General features: G+C 35.0%; 1 protein-coding gene across 2 annotated transcripts; it reads right to left on the bottom strand.

The window, feature by feature from the left end:
- Window positions 1-1,788: 1,788 nt before the first annotated feature.
- LOC106087485 (dihydropyrimidine dehydrogenase [NADP(+)]) lies at window positions 1,789-20,299 on the bottom strand. Of its 2 annotated transcripts, none has more exons than XM_013252542.2 (7): window positions 19,955-20,299; window positions 6,337-6,427; window positions 5,704-5,814; window positions 4,977-5,621; window positions 3,102-4,919; window positions 2,532-2,768; window positions 1,789-2,468 (listed from the first exon to the last, which is right to left on the bottom strand). In XM_013252542.2, exons 2-7 carry the CDS (start codon window positions 6,379-6,381, stop codon window positions 2,220-2,222), a joined length of 3,105 nt encoding a protein of 1,034 aa, XP_013107996.2. In that variant the 5' UTR covers window positions 6,382-6,427; window positions 19,955-20,299; the 3' UTR covers window positions 1,789-2,219. The 2 variants fall into 2 exon arrangements, with proteins under 2 accessions (XP_013107996.2, XP_013108002.2); XM_013252548.2 differs by lacking the exon at window positions 19,955-20,299 and adding an exon at window positions 19,091-19,157.
- Window positions 20,300-22,130: the final 1,831 nt, after the last annotated feature.

Genomic DNA, 22,130 nt, shown 5'->3' on the forward strand with positions numbered 1-22,130 from the left:
TGGCAAATTTGCTACTACTTAATTTTCCATCAACATTCCACTAAGGAACAGGGGATACTTCTCTAATATCAATGAGTGCAGTCCGATTAAAGTTTAGGTTCAATGATAAGGGGCCTCCTTTTTATTGCCGAGTCCGAACGGCGTGCCGCATAGCGACATCACATGGTAGAGGCGTTTTAACATGGCAGGATACTTCACAAATGTAGCCAGCATTTGTAGGAGGATAACCATTACTGAAAAATTGTTCTGATTTTGGCGCCGGGATTTGAACCCATGCTTTCGCCGTCATAGACGGACATGCAAACCTCAGCGCCACGGTGGCCTCCAAAAACTCCGAGAAACATTTATTTAAAATAAAAAAGGCTTATTTTGTTCGTTTTGTTGATATTTATTTATTTCAGATGTGGTGTCAGGGCTGCTTACGTTAAAGTATAAAGCATTTAGCGGGAAGAGCATTTTATTTATCCATAAGCTAGCGAAACCGCCTGACTGGTAAATAAAACACAGCAACCCACCACCATGAATGATACAAAAAATTTACTCAAAATAAATTAAATTGACGGGCATAATTTAACTCTACATACCAAATTTCTGCTAAGCCAGGCAAAAAAGCTTCTAGGAACCGAACAAGGGTAATTGAGAGATATATGCAAAATCGTAGCCAAATTGAACAACAATTGTGGTTTCCAGGGGCTCAAGATGTCAATTCGGGAGATCGGTTTATATGGGCCAAATCGGACAAACATTGCGGTTTCTAAGGGTTCAAGATCGGGAGATCGGTTTATATGGGACTATATCAGACTGATTTGGACCGTAATTGGCACAGTTGTTAAAATTGGAACAGAACACTATATACAAATTTTCAAGTTATTCCGATAAAAAGTTGAGGCTTCTAGTATTGTATTGGGCTATGTCAGATTATAGAAAGATGTCGACCATACATACTATCTACATATGTTGGAAGAAACTCTACATGCAACATTTGAGACAAATTAGAAAATAATTGCTGTCTCTAGGGGCCCACGAAATCAAGTCGAAGGACCTTTTTATATGGGAGCTATATTAAAATCGATATGGCCCATTTGCAATTCCCAACAATCTATGTCATTAGGAAGTATATTTCCAAAATTGGAAGCGGATATCTTTATTATTTCTACTGATATCGTGCTCTTGACAGACGGACGGACATGGTGAGATCGCCTTAGATCACGAAATTAATTGATCCATTTTTTTTATTTGAAGTTGCTTCAATCACGAATGTCATAATATCAATCACCGTTTTTGAAGAAGTAATTGAAAATTTTTGCATATTCAATTAAAAATGACATTTTTAAAATTTTCAATTAATGTTTTTAGTTGATCCAAATAAAAAATTGATTGAAATTTTTACATATTTTCAATTATTTTCTTTTAATTGATACAATTAAAAAAATGATTGAATTTTTTTAAACATATTTTTGAAATCTGGTTCGTAGAATCGGCGGCCATGGGATTGCTATAAGTTAACCGAAATGTGGGACGCATGGCCCTTTGAAATCTCATTCTAGATATATCGTAGGGAACGATATGTAAATCGGTGCTTAAGTAAAATAAATTGAAGGCTACATTGCAGATATTATAAAAGAAGGGGTATAGGATCTAACACCAATTTTTAATTCAATTATTTTTTTCTTCAATTAAAAAAATGATTGATGTAATTAATTATTTGATTAAAAATTAAAAAAATTTCAATCACGAAGGTGATGAAATTGAAAATTGCAAAAATTTAATTAAAAATGATTGAATCAATTAACTTTTTAATTGAAAACGTTTTTATTTCCAATCAATTTTTTAATTGAAAAATTTTTATCTTTTTTGCAAACACATATTTTTGGAAATCTTAGGACGACAGAGTTTCTTTCCAATTTTACGGATGGTAAAAGCTGTATAATGACCACATCAGAGATCAATTTTGGCCTAAGCTTTGTTCGCCTAATCAGAGGCGATAGTTCAAAGTCCACAACCCACAAATTTCTTTAAACATGTTATTACATTTATAATTACATATATACAAAATATATGAATGTATGTACGTATCTATACATATATATGTATGTATTTATATATAATTTTTAGTTAGTTTAAAACAATAACTACAATTCAGTTAAATTTATACGAAAAATGTTAAATGCTCTATCAATGCCCGAAATGTCCTATGCTAAGAAGTCATCCACCCTCTTCTATTGCATTGGGCTCAAGGCATGGGTGAAGAAATTCTTCTCCTCACCCAAACCACGCTTAATAACATGAGGTATTGTTTTGGGCACCATGCTGATGCAATCAATGATGGGACAAACGGAGACACACAAAGTACAACCGGTACAATCATCTGTGATATGGGGTATATGGGTCTTGGGATCGAATTCAATGGCTTGATAGCCAGAATCAGCACAGGTCATATAGCATTTACCGCAATTTATGCACAAATCCTGAAAATAAATAACAGTTAGTTATGGTAATATAATTCAACATTTAAAATGTCCTTAACTTACATCATCGATCAAGGCAACCTTTTGTTGTTTATTATCTAAACTCTTGTAGTTTGTTATGTGTGGCAAAGCACGACCAATTATATCCTTCACCTTGGGCACCTCCACATTAGAGTGTCCGTTCTGTGGTGCTTCATTATCGTCGTCGGCATCAATTTTCCATATAGGTCCTTTTTCAGCACGGATTTGTGCCATTTTCTCTTCACGTTCGTGCAAATAAGGGCCAAAGAAGCCCAAAGTCTAAGGGAAAAGATTACGTTGATAAGAAATGGGTACATATTTTGGGTTTCCTTAAAACTACAAATTGATATTTGTATATCAAATAAAGTTTCTCGCAACTGAATTTTGTTTGCCAACAACGTTATATGTCGGCAGTAGGATGAAAAAATAGTGAATATAGTGCGAATTGCATATTTGATACCAAACAATTTTTCCCCTAGATTCTATATTTCTTCGTTTCAAAGTGAAGATATTTCAGTAATCAACAATTCGTTAGCAACACACAAAATCTCAGTTGTCACAAACATAATTCTTTTGTTCCTCCCTCATGGAAAAAATTATAATTCCTCTTACCTTATTGCCTTCTCCGGTCAAATGCAAGACTGGCTTGCCCTTCTGATGCTTGATTGTTGGTGGTGATTGACCATCCCAGAAGGGAGCATTACGTGGTGGTGGATGGGCCTTCAAGTACAGCAAGGCTTTTAAACTGGTACAGTAGTCATCGATGACAGTGAAATCTTGATTTTGTACCGACGAACAGATTTGCAAAACCGAAGCACCAGCTTGCAAGAATTGCAAGGCAACTTCGCCCGAGTCAATGCCGCCAATACCCAAAATGGGGAAACCTGGTATTTTATTTGCAATGGAAGAGATGGCTCTCAAAGCCATGGGCCGAGTAGCATTACCAGACACACCACCATAAGTGGTTTTTTTCTCCGAGCCAACAGCTGGCCAAGGGCTGGCGTCAGCCTTCAAACTCATCAAACCCTGAACCGTGTTGATGGCCGAAACACCATCTGCGTTGCCACGCTTAGCAGCCATGGCAATAGACACAATATCGGTTATATTGGGGGTCAACTTGACAAAGAAGGGAATCTTTACAGCTTTGCGCACCCACTTAGAAATATTTTCTACCAAAACGGGATCTTGACCACAGGCCAAACCCATGCCAGATTCACCCATACCATGGGGACAAGACAAATTCAGTTCCAAGGCATCTGCGCCACAAGCCTCTGCCTTGGTGGACATTTCTATCCAATCCTCTTCGATGTATTGACACATGATACTGGCAATGACAATTTTGGTAGGGAAGTCCTTTTTCAATTCGGTAATGGAACGGAACCAGTACTCAGCCTTCTTTTCGGAAATCAATTCAATATTCAAGAAGGCTCCCTGTTGAGGGCCGTAGTTGTAGCCGGAGGTGGTACCTCGAACTATACGTGGTGACACATTGGTTACCAAATCCTTGTCCAAACCAAAGGTCTTGGTCACCACAAAGCCCCAGCCTTGCTCAAAGGCACGACGAATCATAGCAGCACTGGTGGTGGGAGGGGCCGAGGCCAAGCCAAAGGGATTTTCAAATTTAATGCCACACATTTCCACGGAGATATCGACATTATCGATTTCGGTATGGAACAAAGGCAGCTCAGCTGGAGTGTCCATGGGCAGGCCTTCCAAATAGCAATGCATGCTCCAGGCAGCAATTTTGCCATCATTAACCGATTCCACTGTGGTATCAGCAGTTCCAGCCAAATCTCCACCACAGAAAACCTGGGGCACTGAGGTTTGCAAAGTCTTAGCATTCAATTTAGGCATGAACCATTTGTCCAGTTCCACGGGAGCCATGGCGTCAATCACCTCAGTGTCATAGAGGCCGGAGCCAAAAGCGGAAATCACAAAGTTTGCTTTGAGACGTGTGGTTTGTTCTTCATCCTCCAACCATTCATCGTTTTCGTTCTGCTCGGTGCGTACGAATTCCATGCCGGTGATTTTGTTGTCCTTTACCAAAACCTTGCGGGGCGATAGGTAAGGCAAAAATTCACATTTCTCCTCACGAGCCAATTCCACCTCTTCGGGGACAGCACGAATACCGGAAGAGCCCTTGCGGAAGACGACAAAGACTCGCTTGGCTCCACATCTCAGGGCGGAAGTGGCGCAATCGAAAGCAGTATCACCGGCTCCCAAAACAATAACATTGCCATGGAGTTGGGGCAAAGCTTGACTAGCCTTACAGGCACACAGGCCAGGCTTGGAGCCATCGGCCACCTTGGGCAAGAAGCTCTTGGAGGTAAAGAATCCCATGGACTCATCTAGGCCTTTGAAAATGGGATTCAATTTGGGTTCAGGCAAACCAATGCCCAAAAAGACAGCATGGTCGGTTGCAAGCAGATCCTGGAAAAGCACAAAGTTAATAAAAACTTCCGTTTTTTCATAACAAATTCAATTTACCTTAACCATAATATCCTTGGTAGACAGCGAACGATTTGTCTCAAATTTAACACCCAAATCTTGCACCAATTGAATTTCAAAATTCACCACATCCACAGGCAAACGGTATTGGGGAATTTCCGAAGAGCTCAAACCACCCAAGTAAGAACGCCTCTCGTAGATGGTGATATCTTTATAGCCCAAACGACCCAAGAATGTGGCACAGGACAAAGAGGCAGGGCCACCACCCAATAGGGCGATCTTTTTGCCCACTTGCTTCGGAGCCTTAATGCCTGGCGGCACTATCTGTTTAACACCCATTTGCTTGAAGACATCAGTGGCATATTGTTGAAGACCTCCAATGTTAATGGGACCCTCTTCTGAAGCCTGCAGATTACAGCCACCCACACACAAGTCACTGGTGGGGCATACCATACCACAAGTCAAACCCAAAGGATTATCGGAGAAAATGGCCTTGGCAGAGCCATAGTAATTTTTATTGGAAATGCTGGTAATGAAACTCTTAATGTCCAATTGAGTGGGACAGGATTTTTGGCATGGAGCATCGGCACATTTCAAACATCTGGCAGCCTCTTTCAGGGCAGCTCTCTCGGAGAGAGTGGTGTGTTTGATGTCTTCAAAGTTGTTGTTCAATTTTGGACCAGACTGTAACCGAAGTAAAGAAGAAAGATGGCATAAGCTGGCTGAGTTTATTTGTTTTAATCGATGACTTGATTTTAAAGCTTACCGCACAGCTGCGATCAGGATTACGTTTCCAGTGTTTCTTATTGACCTTGGTCTCTGTGGTGGGTACTACTGTACACTTGGTCTTGACACGTGGATTCAAAGTGAGTAAATTCTAAAAAGTAAAAAAACAAATACTTATAGTGGACAATTTTTAATGCAAATTCATAAGTGAATCGTTTAACAATCCTCAAACATAAATTCATATACTATCAAAAATCATCAATTATTGGCAATTAATCAATGATTTATGACAATCGTTCATTCATGCACATGTGTCTGTGTTGAGCTGTTATTACACGATCAGACATGTCATATTAACTGCCACTTTATGCATTCGTTAGACTTGTCTTATGTACGTCAAATAAGAATAGAGCGCGCCCTAATCGGCATGTATTCTCATATGTATTGTACTGTTTTTATAGACATGTGTCTACATGTATGTTCGATGAAATAAAAGCTCGATTTAATCGAAAAAGTTGTATATTTATCCAAAATCCATTTGTCATATTAAATTTTTCGTACGTATCACACGATGTGTACAACTTTCAGAGTTGCTGTTTTTGAAATTCCATATGATATGCCTAATGGTGTAATAGCAGCTTTACAAAGACATTTTGTTTTGGCTTTCACTTACTTCAATATCTGGCAGTTCTTTGCTTAATAATGCTGGGGGACTCATTTTAATTTGTAGTGTGTTCCTCTACTTTGTTCTTAAACTGAAAAGGCTAAAAGTAAAAACATTTCCATTATTTCATTAAATATTAATAATAACTATTTTCATACTATATATGGTCATTAAGAGTTTTTCATAGAAGAGAATCTTTTAAGGACTCTAGAAGTTAAACCGTTTATATACGATCTATATCTACCTATTAGAGCGATATTAAATAAAATAAAACAAAAAAAAAATAAAATTAATTTATTTAAAATAAAATCAAATAAATTAAAACAAAATGAAATGAAATATAATAAAATAAAACAAAATAAAATGTTTTATTATTATATTGGCCTTTAAAGAAAATCAACCAAATAAAATAAAATGAAATAAAAAATAATAAAGAAATGATTTGTGGTACATATTACGGTGAAACTGCTGAATGGATTTTTATGAAATTGGCATCAATGGAGAGATATTTTTCCAAGAAACGACGAAATGAGAAATTCATCTTCAATAAAAGAAGAAGCATTCTCGTTGGTTTTTTTTTCTAAAGCTTTCGTTATGGGTGTGAATGCAAAGCATGGGTTGGAGTATTAGTGGTTATAGTAAGAGAAACAAATAATGCGAGAGAAAGAGTATTACTCTTGTGGTGATTGTGTTGTGGGGTTATCCCAGCAAACATTTTCTATCGTACGAGTCACTAAATCTGCACCCAATGAAGTGGAAAACCATCTCAGGTGATATCACTTTTTTTGTCTAATTAGTGTCTCGTTACGGGAGAAAACGTGCCACTTGGCGATATATTCCAACGAATATACAAAAAGTTTAAGTTTCGAATAAGTACGTCAATAAAAGAGTAAATTCTCTTTTTCCAAAGTTTTTTCGGCTGTTAGGGCGGAGATAATTTTTATTCATATATTTATTTCTTTTTTTAGTTTTCTTTTCTTGTCGATCTTAATGATCGAAGATTTTTTTGAAATGATTCCACCTGACTGGCATTTGAACAGCCAGTTCACGTCACAAGCAACAAAAAAAATTTATTTTTAGATTTGTACCAAGAACAGTAGATCATATGAAACTATTTAGTGAAACATGAATAGAATGCCGATAGTAATGTATTTTGTTGTTTTAAATCATAAAATCTCTACAAACTATCTTTAAAAAATACCTAAAAAGTGTCACAATTTGCATTTTTGTTGTTGTTGTTTGTATATGTTTGGGAGTATTAGTGGTGAGAATGTGAGAGGTCAAGGGTATGTGCGAGCAGGGCTGCCACGATTGACGATTTTTTGCTTCAAAAAAAGCACAGTGCCGATTAAATGCCGATTTTTCTAAATTTTTTCATTTAACAAAGAACATAATTAAAAAAAAAATAATTATTAAAAAAGCTGCGTGAATAAATACATAAGTCTAGTCTGTATGTATGTATATATATGCTGTATATATTCTGCCTGTTGAAATCCTATTACAGTATCTAAAATTTTATGTATTTAGCTGAAGTTTGACGCAGATTATGTTTTCACAATAATAGTTTAAGATCGACAAAGGGCTATATAAGATTATGTCTCGATAAAGATCCCAGGCTAAGTTGCAGCTCATTAAAGTGTTTTTTTACCCTGGTTCGAAGAATTTTCATGGTGGTCGGTATGTAAAATTCGGCCGTAATTAGGGCGATTTTATTTTCAGTGTTTGAAATATGCGTTTTATCATTAAAACATTTTCCGATTTTTTAACATAGTGTGCCGAAATTGCCGATTTTTTTCTTTAAATGTGCTGCTTTTACTCCAAAGTAATCTGGCAGCCCTGTGTGCGAGAGCAAGAGTATACTAAAACATTTTCTATCGTGCGAGTCACTTAATCTGCACTCAAGGAAGTTGAAAACAATCTCAGGCGATATCATTTTTTACTCTAATTAGTGTCTCGGTACGGGAGAAACCGTGCCACTTGGCGATATATACCCATGAGTGACTAAATAGGGAATAAAAAAAGTTTAAAATATCGACGTCTACAAACTATTATATAACAGGACCTAAAAAGTGAATATTCTGGGAGGGAGTGAGAAAGTTACTTCCAAATGTTTGGAGGGTCATTGGGGTGCGGGTGGATGTTCTTTAGCATGAATGTCAGTCAGTAGTTTAAGCTGGGGTTATGGACTATGATGTTTGCGGTTTAATATTATGACAAAGGTTAAATACAACTTTGGCAACGCACATATTTAAACATTGAGGTAGATATTAAAAGTAGTCCAAGTAAATAATTGTGCAACCACACTAAGCAACTAATGAATGAAATAGTTGGCGGATAGTTAAAACCAGTAAAGGAAAGAGGGTGCAGTATTTTTACTTAAGTTATGTAATGGCTCCCAGGTATTTTAAGCTAAAAAATCAATATCTGTTTTGTATGTTTACTGTAGATTTACTTGCAATATTCAGATAGTTTAAAATGATCATGTGATTAAACTAGAGCACTTTATATATCAATATCAGAAGGGGGTTGTGTGAGGGATTGCCCTGCCACTGAACAACCCAAAACGACATGTAGCGCGATCTGGTAATACGGGGTCTCGAATGGTAGGCAGAACGAACCTGACTTACAAAAACGACGTCAAGTTTTTAGGGGTCATCGTTTTTTCCTTAAACCACTAGCATGACAATGAAGGTTTTACAAGTAGAGTGCGAACCTTATTTTGAAATATGGATTCAACTTTCAGAGCGTTTTTCCCCAAAAGGCACCAACGGCCATGTAGCCTTACTATGACAATATGGGGCTGAAATTCAAGGTATTTGAGAATAGAATAGGAGTTTGAAATTTTGGGCCATCAATCAAAATATATAAAATGATAATGCAATAAAATGAAATAATATAAATAATAAAAATAAGTAAAATAAATTAAGAAAATAATAAATTATGTGAAAAATTATGAAATAAAATAACTAACATAGAATAAAATAAGAAAATAATATTTGCCCATAAATTCTTAGACCTGATGCGTACGCCATTTCTATTATTTACCTATCATTTGACACCTACATACATATATTATCCTGATCGGTCCATGTGTCCGTTTTGCGGAGTTTTTTGGGGTTGGCAATTTCCCCAGACACTTTTTCTCAAACATAACTATCAGATTGGTACTCTACTCCAGAGGTGTATAAAATGAAAATGAGATTTATTTTTGTTATACCCTCGACTAATTATGTCATTCCGTTTGTAACACCTCGAAATCTGCGTCTAAGACCCCATAAAGTATACATATATGTTCTTGATCGTCATGACATTTTAAGTCGATCTAGCAATTTCCGTCAGTCTGTCGAAAGCACGCTAAGGTTGAGATAGTCAATGGGCCAAATCGGTCCAAGTTTTGATATAGCTGCCATATAAACCGATCTTGGGTCCTGACTTCTTAAGAATATAGAGGGTGCAATTCTTATCCAAATTGGCTGGGATCTTGCACGTGGTGTTTTGGGGTCACTTTCAAAAACTGTGAAAAGTATGGTTCAAATCGGTTCATAACCTGATATAGCTGCCATATAAACCGATCTTGAGTCTTGACTTCTTGAGCCACTAGAAGGCACAATTCTCATCCGATTTGGCTGAAATTTTCCATGAAGTGTTTTGTTATGACTTCCAACAACTGTGCTAAGAATGGTTAAAATCGGTCTATAACCTGATATAGCTGCCATATAAACCGATCTTGGGTCTTGACTTATTGAGCCACTAGAGCGGTCAATTCTCCTCCGATTTGGCTGAAATTTTAGACATAGTCTTTAGTATGATTTAATATTTAGTATGGTTTAATTCGGTTCATAACCTGATATAGCTGCCATATATACCGATCATAGATCTTGACTTCTTGAGTCAATAGAGGGCCCAATTCCAATTTGGCTGAAATTTAACATGAAATTGTTTTTTATGCCTTCCAACAACTGCAATAAATATGGTTCAAATCGGCACATAACCTGCTATAGCTGCCATATAAACCGATCTGGGATCTTGACATCTAAAACCTCTAGAAGGCGCAATTCTTACCAGATTTTGCTGAAATTTTGTAAAACAGCTTCAACATATGTGTCCAATATGGTTTTAATCGATCTATAGCCTGATACAGCTCCCATATAAACTGATTTCTCGAATATGCTTCTTGAGCCCCTACAAGGCGCAATTCTTATCCGAATGGACTGAAATATTACCCAATGACTTCTACTATGGTCTTCAACATTCAATTTACTTATAGTCCGAATCGGACTATAACTAGATATATATCCAGTAGCATAACAATTCTTTTCTATTATTCTTTGTTTGCCCAAAAAGAGATACCGCGACAACTCGACAAATGCGATCCAAAGTTCTGAAAAGTTCACCGTTTATAGCTTAGAAACATTGTATCTGGCACGCGACTAAAAGTAATTTAGAAAAATATTCCGAATATGCTTCTTATTAATTTTATTTTTTACCATGTTACACCCCAATGTTGGGTATGAAAACATCCAGTAGCAACACTAAGAGCACAAACATATGTGCAAGCACAACACTACGCAAAGTGATCTCTGCCGCTTTTGTCGTGTATTGTGTACAAATATATATACATATATAAAATAAACAAACAATTTATTAAAAAAAAATAAACCTGGCAATTGGCCAAGCAAACACGTTCCAAAATATGTGCAGAACGAGCGCTGTCAATATATAAAAATTGCGTTTGAAGTGCAAATTTCTCCCTTGGAAAAAAACTAGACAGGCAAAGAATTATAATTTGAAAGTGTCGTTTTGCTTGGTAGCAGTTGTTTCCGAAATTGGTCTAATACAATCTTATCTTCAAAAAATGCTATTCAATTAACAATATGAGCTGATTTTTGTTTATTTTTTTTTTAGTTATAAAAAGGGGCAGCTAACAACACAAAAATTCTAATACTCGTAGTTTTAGGTAGAAAAACAATTATCTTAAATTATAAAATTACCTCCTAGACGTTCTATGTTTATCAGTATGATAAGAGGCCAAACATTAATTTACGACACTATCTTGGCCTTTGTAGGTTTCTTATCTTAAAACGTAGCAGTCAAATATTAACCCATAAATAGGCTGAATAGTTCGCAATATATTTGCGACTTTTATAAGCTTTGGAATACATTGAAAGAAGTCACCTGTGCAAAGACTATCTCGCTGCCAAGGACTTTATATATAGTTTTAGTTACTAAAGGATGTATTCTATCTGGCGTAGTGTCTCCACTTCTTTGGAATGGATATATTCCAAAAAATAGAGATATTACAATAGTTGCGCATGCCAAAGACGTAGCTTTTGTGATTACTAGGAAGTTTCTTTGCATTTTAGAGATATTCTGCAGGAAGCTTTTCTCACTTCAGAGAATTGGCCGTAACTCCACATTAAATTAAGATTGTTCTTTTCAGCTAGAGATACACATAAGGTTCCAAAAGTGGAATTTCCATTTACCTGGATGCTTTGTTTGGCAGGAAACATGAAGTTTCATTTTGGCAGGGACCAAAGCGAAAATAGTGCTTTATACTCGTACAATTGCAAAACGTCTATTGAAAAACATTGGAAGCTTAAACCGCTTCTCATGCATTGACGATATATTGCCGATGTCAGACTTATAATAGTGTATAGTGTTATTGGCGCCACTTCAAAGTCCGTCTACCATTCAACACACAGTCCGATCTGATGGAATTCTAGTCTCGTGCACTAAATGTAATTCTACATCTAGAAATTCTGGCTAGACAATGTTCCTTGGCTAATGCTATAAGGTTAAGGATTTTTTTTTTATCAAAAAACAATTTGCGGAAAATGGTAAACATTGCCTGCTGTTTGAAATTTCAGAACAGTAGTGACTGGTGAAAAGTTTGTTGTTTGCTGAAAATGGTTGCTGTCTTATTTATGCTGATGTTGTTAGAAAGGGAGTAAACTAAAATAAAATGAAAAGGAATATTGTATAACTTTTGGAAAGAAATTTGTCTGATCACGGCTATAAAAAAATACCTAAAATAATCAGAGCACATTTGTGCTCTGAGGAACTATGCCATTTGAACAACAAGTAAAAAGGCGTTAAGTTCGGCCGGGAAGAAATTTTGGAAAATCACCACCTCGGGTACACCACCTTTCGTCAAAATCCGGTGAAAAATGCATACCTTATGCCCCATAGCGTGTATATCGAAATATGTTCCGATTTGGACCAAATACTTATAAGTAGAAGTCATTGTTCAATTGTGTTTAACAAAATATTGGTCTTTTAAGAAGCTATATCTAAAAATAAACCGATCTGACCATATACGATACGGATGTCGAAAAGCCTAACATAAGTCACTGTGTCAATTTTCAGTGAAATCGGATTATAAATGCGCCTTTTATGGGCCCAAAATCTTAAACCGAGAGATCGGTCTATATGGCAGCTATATTCAAATCTGAACCTATCTGGGCCAAATTAAAGAAAGATGTCGAAGGGCCTAACATATCTAACTGTCCCAAATTTCGGCGACATCACACAATAAATGCGCCTTTTATGGACCCAAAACCTTAAATTAAGAGATCGGCCTATATGGCAGCTATATCCAAATCTGGACTGATCTGGGCCTAATTGAAGAAGGATGTCGAAGGGCCAAAACAACTCTCTCTCCCAAATTTTGGCAAAATTGGAAAATAAATGCGCCTTTATGTACGCAAGAACTTAAATCGAGAGATGGGTGTTTATGGCAGCTACATCCAAATCTGGACCGATCTGGGGAAAATTGAAGAAAGATGTCGAGGGGCCTAACATAACTCACTGTCCCAAGTTTCAAAAAAATTGGATACTAAATGTGGTTTTTATGGGCCTAAGACCCTTAATCGGCGGATCGGTCTATATGGGGGCTATATCAATATATAGTCCGATATAGCCCATCTTCGAACTTAACCCGAACTTAACTTAACTTCTCCCAAAAAAGGTGTCGCACTGCGGCACGCCGTTCGGACACGGCTATAAAATGGAAGCTCCTTATGATTGAGTTTGAACTTAATCGGACAGCACTCACCGATATGTCAGAAGTTTGCCCCTGTTCCTTATTGGAACGTTCATGGGCAAATTTGCATCTAAATTTGTAGATGTGGACATTCCCAAAGCATTAGCCCTTAAAAACTATGTATGTAGTAGCTACTGTGAAACAGTCTTCCTTCTCTTGTTTCTATGCTATTACAATGGACTTACTTATCCTATTTCAGACAGCTATTATAACCACACAAACCAAACCTAGTTCGTTTTTTTCTTCTACGAACTCAAAAACTCTCCACTATTAGAACTTCAGTATCGATGTATTCTTGAAACTCTTATTTTATTATGTTTGCTAATTTGAGGAACCCCCTATTATTTATGCGTATTTACTTGACATGTTTCACACACTTTACAAGCCTAATTTATTCCTATAAAATAAAGTAGCGATAAAAAATGACTTTACTTGTAAAACATTCTTAATTGGTGTGATAAGAACTGAAACAGCGTTTGTCAATGCAATGTCGTTATCTTGAACTATTCTTCTTACGTGTTTTTTATTTTGATTTTTAAGCAAGAAAAAAACTATTTATTCAAACTTTTGATATTTTATAAGGAGAATAGATGTAAATAATGATAAATTGGCTTACAATGTAATATATAAACAAGTAATGAAATGTTATAGCCGATGTGTATAATACCCTACATGACCTAGTGTACCTGATACTTTTAAGCATATAGATAAGCGTATCATGTGGACGATATACATTGTACGCAGATCTGAACCAAAATGGTCCTTTGATTATTCCCACCGACCTACATCCATAAGAGAATATCTGTGCTAAGGGGGATATCGTTATTCGTTCTGAGGTTATTGCGATTTCGACAGACAATTTTTTAAAAATTACTTCCTAAATGGAAAAGTTAAAAACATTGGTGATTCTTAAATAAAAATATTGATTTGTTTTACTCAAAAATTGAATGAATTGAAAAGCCCACAAGTATTTTCGATTTAATAGATTATATATTCTTTTTTTATGTTTTTATAAAAACATTGATTGGTTTTATTCAAATAATTGAATGAATTCAAAAGCCCACAAGTATTTTTTATTTAATCGATCATTTTACAGATTCCATGCACTAAATCCAAGGACGTTTATTTTTAAATCGATAGAATCAATTTATTAGCCAGCAAACACATGGACAAACTGATCTATACAAAACTAATGCTAGTATAGATTAACGAATGTAATTCTATCTACATATACAGGTACACAAGCCACAAACAATGCTTATCATCGTTAATGTAATATAAATCTTTTTAAATTGCTAGTTGCCCTTTTCTAACAGTCTCTCTCTCTCTTGGTGGAAATTTGATTGATTATATTGTGCAAGTTTTTCAAAGAAATTATTTTAGTATTTTTTCTTGGATCTGTTTTGAAGGTTATTTGTTATGGGTATACTTACTAATCAAGTCATTCCGTTTGTTACACCGCGAAATTTTGATGGGCTACCAATCTATATTTTTAACCGAACTTCTGTGGAAATCACGATAGCCTCTAAACGATTAAAACATAACGCTTAAACTTTGCACAGATACTTCTTCTCGATATAGGTCGCTGGGGATTGTTAATGGGCCAAATCGGCTCATAAGTCGAACTCTCGATTTGATTTATTGAGAGCGCAATTCTTATCTGATTTTATAAATTTTACAGATCATTAAAAATAGATGTTAAGTATGGTCTGAATCGGTCTATAATGTTCCTTAATGGAATATTCATGAGCAATATTGCATTTTGTTCCTACATAAACCGATTTCCCGATTTTACTTGTTCAGCCTCTAGAGGGCGCAATTCTTATCTGATTTGAGGACTTTTCGTTTCGTAATGACTTGACTTTTTGAATAGTTTCGTAACCTGACAAACTTTTTGAGACCCTTACATAACCTGGCAATATTTAAACCAAGTACCATCGGAGTCCTTCCATAACCTTATAGAGCTCCCACACTGAACATTCTCCCTACAGAGGGCGCAATACAATTTCTTAGTACAACTTTTATACTTTTAACTTAACAAAGGTTTCACTTAAACCTGCCTCTTGATTTGACTTTTTGTGCATTTACGAAAAGCAATTCCAACCGTTTAAAGAACTTGACAAATGGAATCCATGGTAGAGGGTATACAAGATTCGACTCAGCCGAACTTAATACACTTTTACTTATTTACTTTTTTTCTATTATTTTGAAGGGCAATATTTGTTTTCCCTTCTCCTTGAACTTGTACTGCATTTGTAATGTATAAAAGTCTAATCATTAGTTTATTAGGTTGTTCCGATTCAATAATCTTATCTTTTTATAAAATTATTGCTTCTATTATTTGTTGGTTTATTTCGGCTCAAGATCTTTAATTAAAAGACAAAGATATATTTTTTTTGAAATCTTAAATTTTTATTTATTTTTGATATTTCGGCTAACGTCGTTAATCACTATCTATTAAGTTTAAAATTGTTGAACTTTTGCTTTTGCGGGATTTGTTTGCAGAGTTGCATTTTCCAACGCAAAGCTCAAAAACAACGTTGAATGCGCTCATTCTGATTTGGCCTTGAATCAGAAGAGTTTTAAAAGAACTTGAGTCCCACAAAAATAGTGGACGTGTAACAAATTAGTATTTTTGGAAGATTTATTAAATACTCTTCTATAAGAGTTGCGCATTACTCGCCTGGACGAGTAACAAATAAGTGTTTTAGAATATTTATTAAATATTGTTCTAAAAATGCTGTCAAGATTAGTTGTTCATCGAATATTCGTCATACTAGGTACCAATCGTCATAAAACCAAATGAGGAGTTTTTCACTCAAAACAATTATGTTATTAATTCAATACCAGTCTTGAAAATAAAAACAATCGTGAAAAGTTAGCCTAGGCGATTCATAAAAAAAAAATTTTAGAGTTGCTAAGTCTTCCGCTCATGTAATGGATTGTCCAATTATATCGTATGATATAATCGGATGATTATAACGCAATAGATTATCTAGTAATATCATAGAAAATTGTAGACTACATTCGCCTTGTCCTTGATTTGTAAGTTTTCTCTACTGCCGTGTCGGTACTTCTGGGATTTCTCGTGACGCGCTTCATTAAATTTTCATTCTTTGTTATATGTCTCTTATTGTCTGTGTATTATCTCTATGAAATGGTTTGTCACTTATTGCAAGTACCCGGTTAATAAAGTTTTTCACCCTATTGAATATGGTTTAGTATTAAAATAGTTTAGTATTCTTCCTGAAGCCGTGCTTCTTTTCATACTAATCTCTTTTTAAATCATTTCCCTTTTCTAATCACTAAAGCGTCTATGTATCATAATTTGTAAGCACCACGACCTACAGCGGTCAAAAAAAGTATTCATCATTAGCAAAATTGATAATAAATTCACTTATTTTGGGTAATTGAAGAAAATTTAAAGTAAACAAATAATGCAGTTTTATGCAATAGTTTATTTTTCGTAATATGTTTTAAAATAAATTCAAAAAATAAATTTAATTAGCGCAAAAAATGCAATTTTATATAATAACACCAAAAACAGAACAAAAAAAGTATTCATCATTGATGTGCTATCATCAAAGTCAAATTCAAATATTATTTGGGAATCCCCCTTTTCTGTTTTATTTAGTAAAGGAGGCTTTGCCCTTGACAGCAAATATTTAATTTCATTGAAAATATAGTTTTTGTCAAAATGGGTCGTAAGCAAAACGAGGTTTCTGATGAGGTAAAAGTTTTGATAATAAAACACCACAGGAATGGTTTAACTCAAAAAACTAGGGTCGACCAAAAGCACTTTCAGTTGGAGATGTGCGTTGGCTAGTGCGGCAAGTTCAGAAAACTCCGAAGACAAATGCGACCATTCTTCGTAAAAACACTATGGAATATTTAGGGAAGGAAGTTACTACACAAACAATTCGAAATACACTCAAAAGGCATAGTTACAGAGGAAGAACTGCACGTAAGAAGCCCTTTATAAATAAAATAAACCGAGTGAAAAGGCTAAACTTCGCAAAAATGTATGTAAAACAGCCCGAATCATTTTGGAAAACAGTCATTTTTGCAGACGAGAGCAAGTTTAATCTTTTTGGGTGCGATGGAAAGGTCATAGTGTACAGAAAACCAAATACAGAGCTTGAAGAACGAAACACAGTTGCTACCGTAAAACATGGTGGAGGTGGTTTAATGGTTTGGGGGTGTATGGGGGCTTCAGGAGCGGGAAATCTTGAAATTATTAATGGAGTAATGGATCATAAGTATTACATTGACATTTTAAAGAGGAATGTAAAACTTGGGCTTGGTAATAACTTTCAATATTATCAAGATAATGACCCCAAACATTCTGCTTTAAATACCAAGATGTGGATGCTGTATAACTGCCCCCAAGTCATTAAAACTCCTCCTCAAAGTCCCGACTTGAACCCAATTGAACATCTTTGGGAACATCTCGAACGCAAATTGAGAACGCGCAATTTTTCGAGCAAGAGTCAAATGCAACAGGTGATAATGGAGGAATGGACTAATATAGACCAAAATATAACCGCTAAATTAGTCCAATCGATGTCAAACCGTTTAAAAGAAGTTATAAGACGTCGAATAACAAAGTATTCATTTTTTTAAATTATGTTATTTATTTTTTTGTTTTTTTGCAATGCTGAATACTTTTTTTGTTTAATTTTTTGTGTTCAGCTGTAAAATGGCCCTTTTTGTTCCAATAAATACTATTTTTTTCTTTAAAAACAATGAAATTGTGTACATATATATCACACAAGCACTACTGCATCATTAGTTTAATATGTTTTTATTCCAATTGTCTTTTGTAGACTTATTAAAAAAAAAACATTGAATGATGAATACTTTTTTTGACCGCTGTATATCAATAAGAAGTATCTGTGAAAGGTTTCAAGCTAAAAAAAAAACGCTATCGTGATATTGTCCGAAATGCAGATGGACATGGCTAAATGGCTGGCTGGCTGACAAGAATTGTTACCAAGTACACACTGTTATATCTGTTAAAGTATAAATAACATCTACATTATATGTTTTATTGACAGCTCAAAAATTGATTACAAGCTACCAAAAACATTTGCCACTGAGTTTATTTAAAAAGAAGGTTATTAATGGTGGATTTCAAGCGTAACAGTGTAATTGCGTTATGTTTGGATGGAAAATCACAACCGGCTATTGTTGGCGAACTCAAACACTTCAAAGTAAACAAAATTTTTGAGTATCATAATAATGATGCTGGTAGCATGCCCAACAATATGCAGGTGGTACAAAAAATCTACAATAGTTCCTGAAATGGTTCGACAAGTGAAAACACCAAGTCGTCCATCCCGTAAAAGGATGCAACATTTATTGAAAAACGAATTCAAGGTAAAACCATACAAGTTCCACAAGGCAGACGATCTTACACCAAAGCAAAAATGTTAGACTCGAAGAGCAAAGAAGTTGTTATCGCACAAACATACGTGATTGTTTGAATTGATAATACTTCTTGTCAGCTAGCCTGTACTTAATAGTATTGCAAACCGATATTCCGATATATTTCAAACGGAAGGATGGGATTAGTATATTTCATATCCTATGGTGGTGAGTACGCAATAATTATTATGTTATTTTAATTCTTTAATATATAGTAAATATGGATAATTATGTGACATGTACATTTCCATAAGCGTGCACCTAATGGCTTTGTTCAAACAAAATATTACTTACGTAATAATTCTCCTAGCAGCCAAATAAACTGCTCGTTAACCGATTTTGTGCCCAAAGCACGCACGTTCTATGTAGTAAATTTAAATTAAATTACAGTGGAACTTAACTAATACGCTGCAATCAACTAAGGCTTAAAATACAGACCATTTCACTTTCCCAACATCCAACTAAAAGCTTTAATGAAGTATTTAAAATATTGATGGCTCTCTAACGCCACTAACGAACATTTTAAATATTGAGCCCCCCGCGGTTAAGATTAGTCCAAATTAATTATTGAAATTCTTATCAAGAAATAGATAATTTGTTGTTTTTTTTTTCATACATATACATAGTATTCAAAGGCACGCACATATTCGAACACGTATGCAAATACATTTTTTTCGCATACCAAAATGACTGATATGGTCCATGTACATACATATAAACATATGTACATATATTTTTATGTAAATGGCTAAATATATTTTTAGAAGAATTTATTAACCTTTTGTTCTTTTGATAGATATTTTTTAATAGAGATAGGCAGCAGCCGGTCTTTTTCTTAGCCTCCCCATTTCCTTGCTTTATATTTCTATTTTTTTTTTTGGGAATGAATAGATGTAATTTCATTATTTGCTCAATTGAAGTCGTTTTGTAGTTTTTTTTTATCAATCAACTCAAGATCACCCCTATAATGAACGATGATGTTGATAATGGAAGGCACACTGCCGTCATTTAAGCTGCCTCCAACAACACCTCCACCATCACCATAGCCACACATCAACAACAATTGAGACAAACGCGCGTAATTTTGTAGTAAAACGTAAACATACAACTAGCATGATTTTGGAATCACTTTTGAGAAACGAAAAACCACCAACTAACCTTAAACGGTGCTTTTTGTGTTGCCTTATGTGATTTTTTTAAGTCTGTCACAAAAACTTCTTTTTAAGTTGTTCGCTTTAATTTGCAATTGTTGGACACACGTTATCGAACGCAATAGCACTTTTAAAGTAAAACAGCCACAACGCAATAGCCAAATTCAATTCAAGTCATAAAGCACACCACCGGTTTACAAAATCGAAGCACTTTTTTATTTTCTTTAATATTTTCACCAATTTACAATAGAATTTTGTTCCTCACACTGGAAGCGACAAAACATAACTGAACGATTTTCAAATACCCAACTAGCCAAGAAAACTTGGATTTTGCCTCTAAAACAACACACGCCCAACACACAACAGCAGCACATTAGAACAGCTAGAGCGATATGTTCATTAGTTTAGCTCCTTCGTTTCACCAACGATGAGATATGAAATTCACCACTGCCCTCTGAGATCGTTCTTCAATGTATGATTGATTAACAATAACAACACTTGTGGCAAAAACTTTGCGGTTTTTTAAGAGCACAGGCGAATAAGTCGAAATGCTTAAAATCTCTCAACATTCATATTTTCTCACAACAAGGATTGAGTAAAATAAAAGAGAGTGCCGGGATCTGTTATTATGCTTATTGTGGGTGGATGGGTTTATGTTTTGTTGTCTCTCTATCTTAATGAGATTCCCATATATGTATGTATTGGGTTGCCCAAAAAGTAATTGCGAATTTTTTAAAAGAAAGTAAATGCATTTTTAATAAAACTTAGAATGAACTTTAATCAAATATACATTTTTTACACTTTTTTTCTAAAGCAACAAAAAGTAACAGCTGATAACTGACAGAAGGAAGAATGCAATTACAGAGTCACAAGCTGTGAAAAAATTTGTCTACGCCGACTATATGAAAAATCCGCAATTACTTTTTGGGCAAACAATACATTTACAGATAATATGACATGTTTTGCATATTATCTGTTTTAAAATTTTATTATTGACAAATTCACTGGTCGTGTCCCCAAAAAAAGTCAGCAAATATTTTTTTTTATTTTCTCTCATAAAAATTTAAACTCTCTACTCTGTAGAGGACATCTTAGCAGACCGTGTGGTATAAACCGACATCTCACGATACAGTCTTTAAAAATATAGATATAGAGCTGAAACTTTGCACAGATTCTTTTTTTTTTTTTTGTCTATCGGACTATATCTTGATATAGCCCCCATATAGACGGATCCGCCGATTTAGGGTCTTAGGTCCATAAAAGGCAAATTTATTATCCGATTTTGCTGAAATTTGGGGCAGTGCGTTGTGTTAGGCCTGTCGACAGATCGGTCCAGATTTGGATATATCTGTCATATAGACCGATCTCTCGATTTAAGGTCTTGGACCCATAAAAGGCGCATTTATTATAGTGAGTTGTTTTAGGCTCTTCGGGAGTCCTCTTTAATTTGGTCCAGATCGCTTGAGATTTGGATAAAGCTGCCATGTAGACCGATCTCTCGATTAAAAGTCTTGGCTCCATAAAAAGCACATTCATAATCCGATTTTTTAGGCTTTTCGACATCCGTGTTCTATATGGTTCAGATCGATCAATACATATATATATATACATTAACTAAAAACGAATAAAAATGTCTTTAGCGCCATATGAACTTCAACTTTATTCGAAAGTAGTTTATTTTAACTCAACACTTAGGTCACTTTTTTTTGAGTGTAGGCAAAACAATTGTAAATGTTAACTTAAGCCACTGTCACACGGTATGTAGTTGTCTTATGAGATGTCTCTTTTTGTATTCAAATGCAATTTGAAATGTTTGTCAAAATTATAAATTTTATGATAATTTTTGCTATCACACCTGTATGTTATTTTCGTATGAAATAACCTAAAAATGTGAGCACATTAAATTTATTTTTTGGGTAAAATTTGTTAAAGTTGTGAGAAAGGTATCACACCATTTTGAAACAATTTTTTTTGGGGTTGCTTTCAGAAGGAATAGAGCACGCTCTAAACCAAAAAATTGCATGTGCTATTTTGAAAAGTAATTTACATATGTTAGTTTCATTTGTATCACACGACGTGTACAACTCTACATGTGCAAAATTTGACATGTCATTAAACACCTACATACCGTGTAACAGAGCCTTTAGAATGTATCGACGGTTTGCGAAATCAATTTCATTCAG

Source organism: Stomoxys calcitrans, chromosome 4 (genome assembly GCF_963082655.1).
Source record: "Stomoxys calcitrans chromosome 4, idStoCalc2.1, whole genome shotgun sequence".
Classification (NCBI taxonomy): Eukaryota; Metazoa; Arthropoda; class Insecta; order Diptera; family Muscidae; genus Stomoxys; species Stomoxys calcitrans.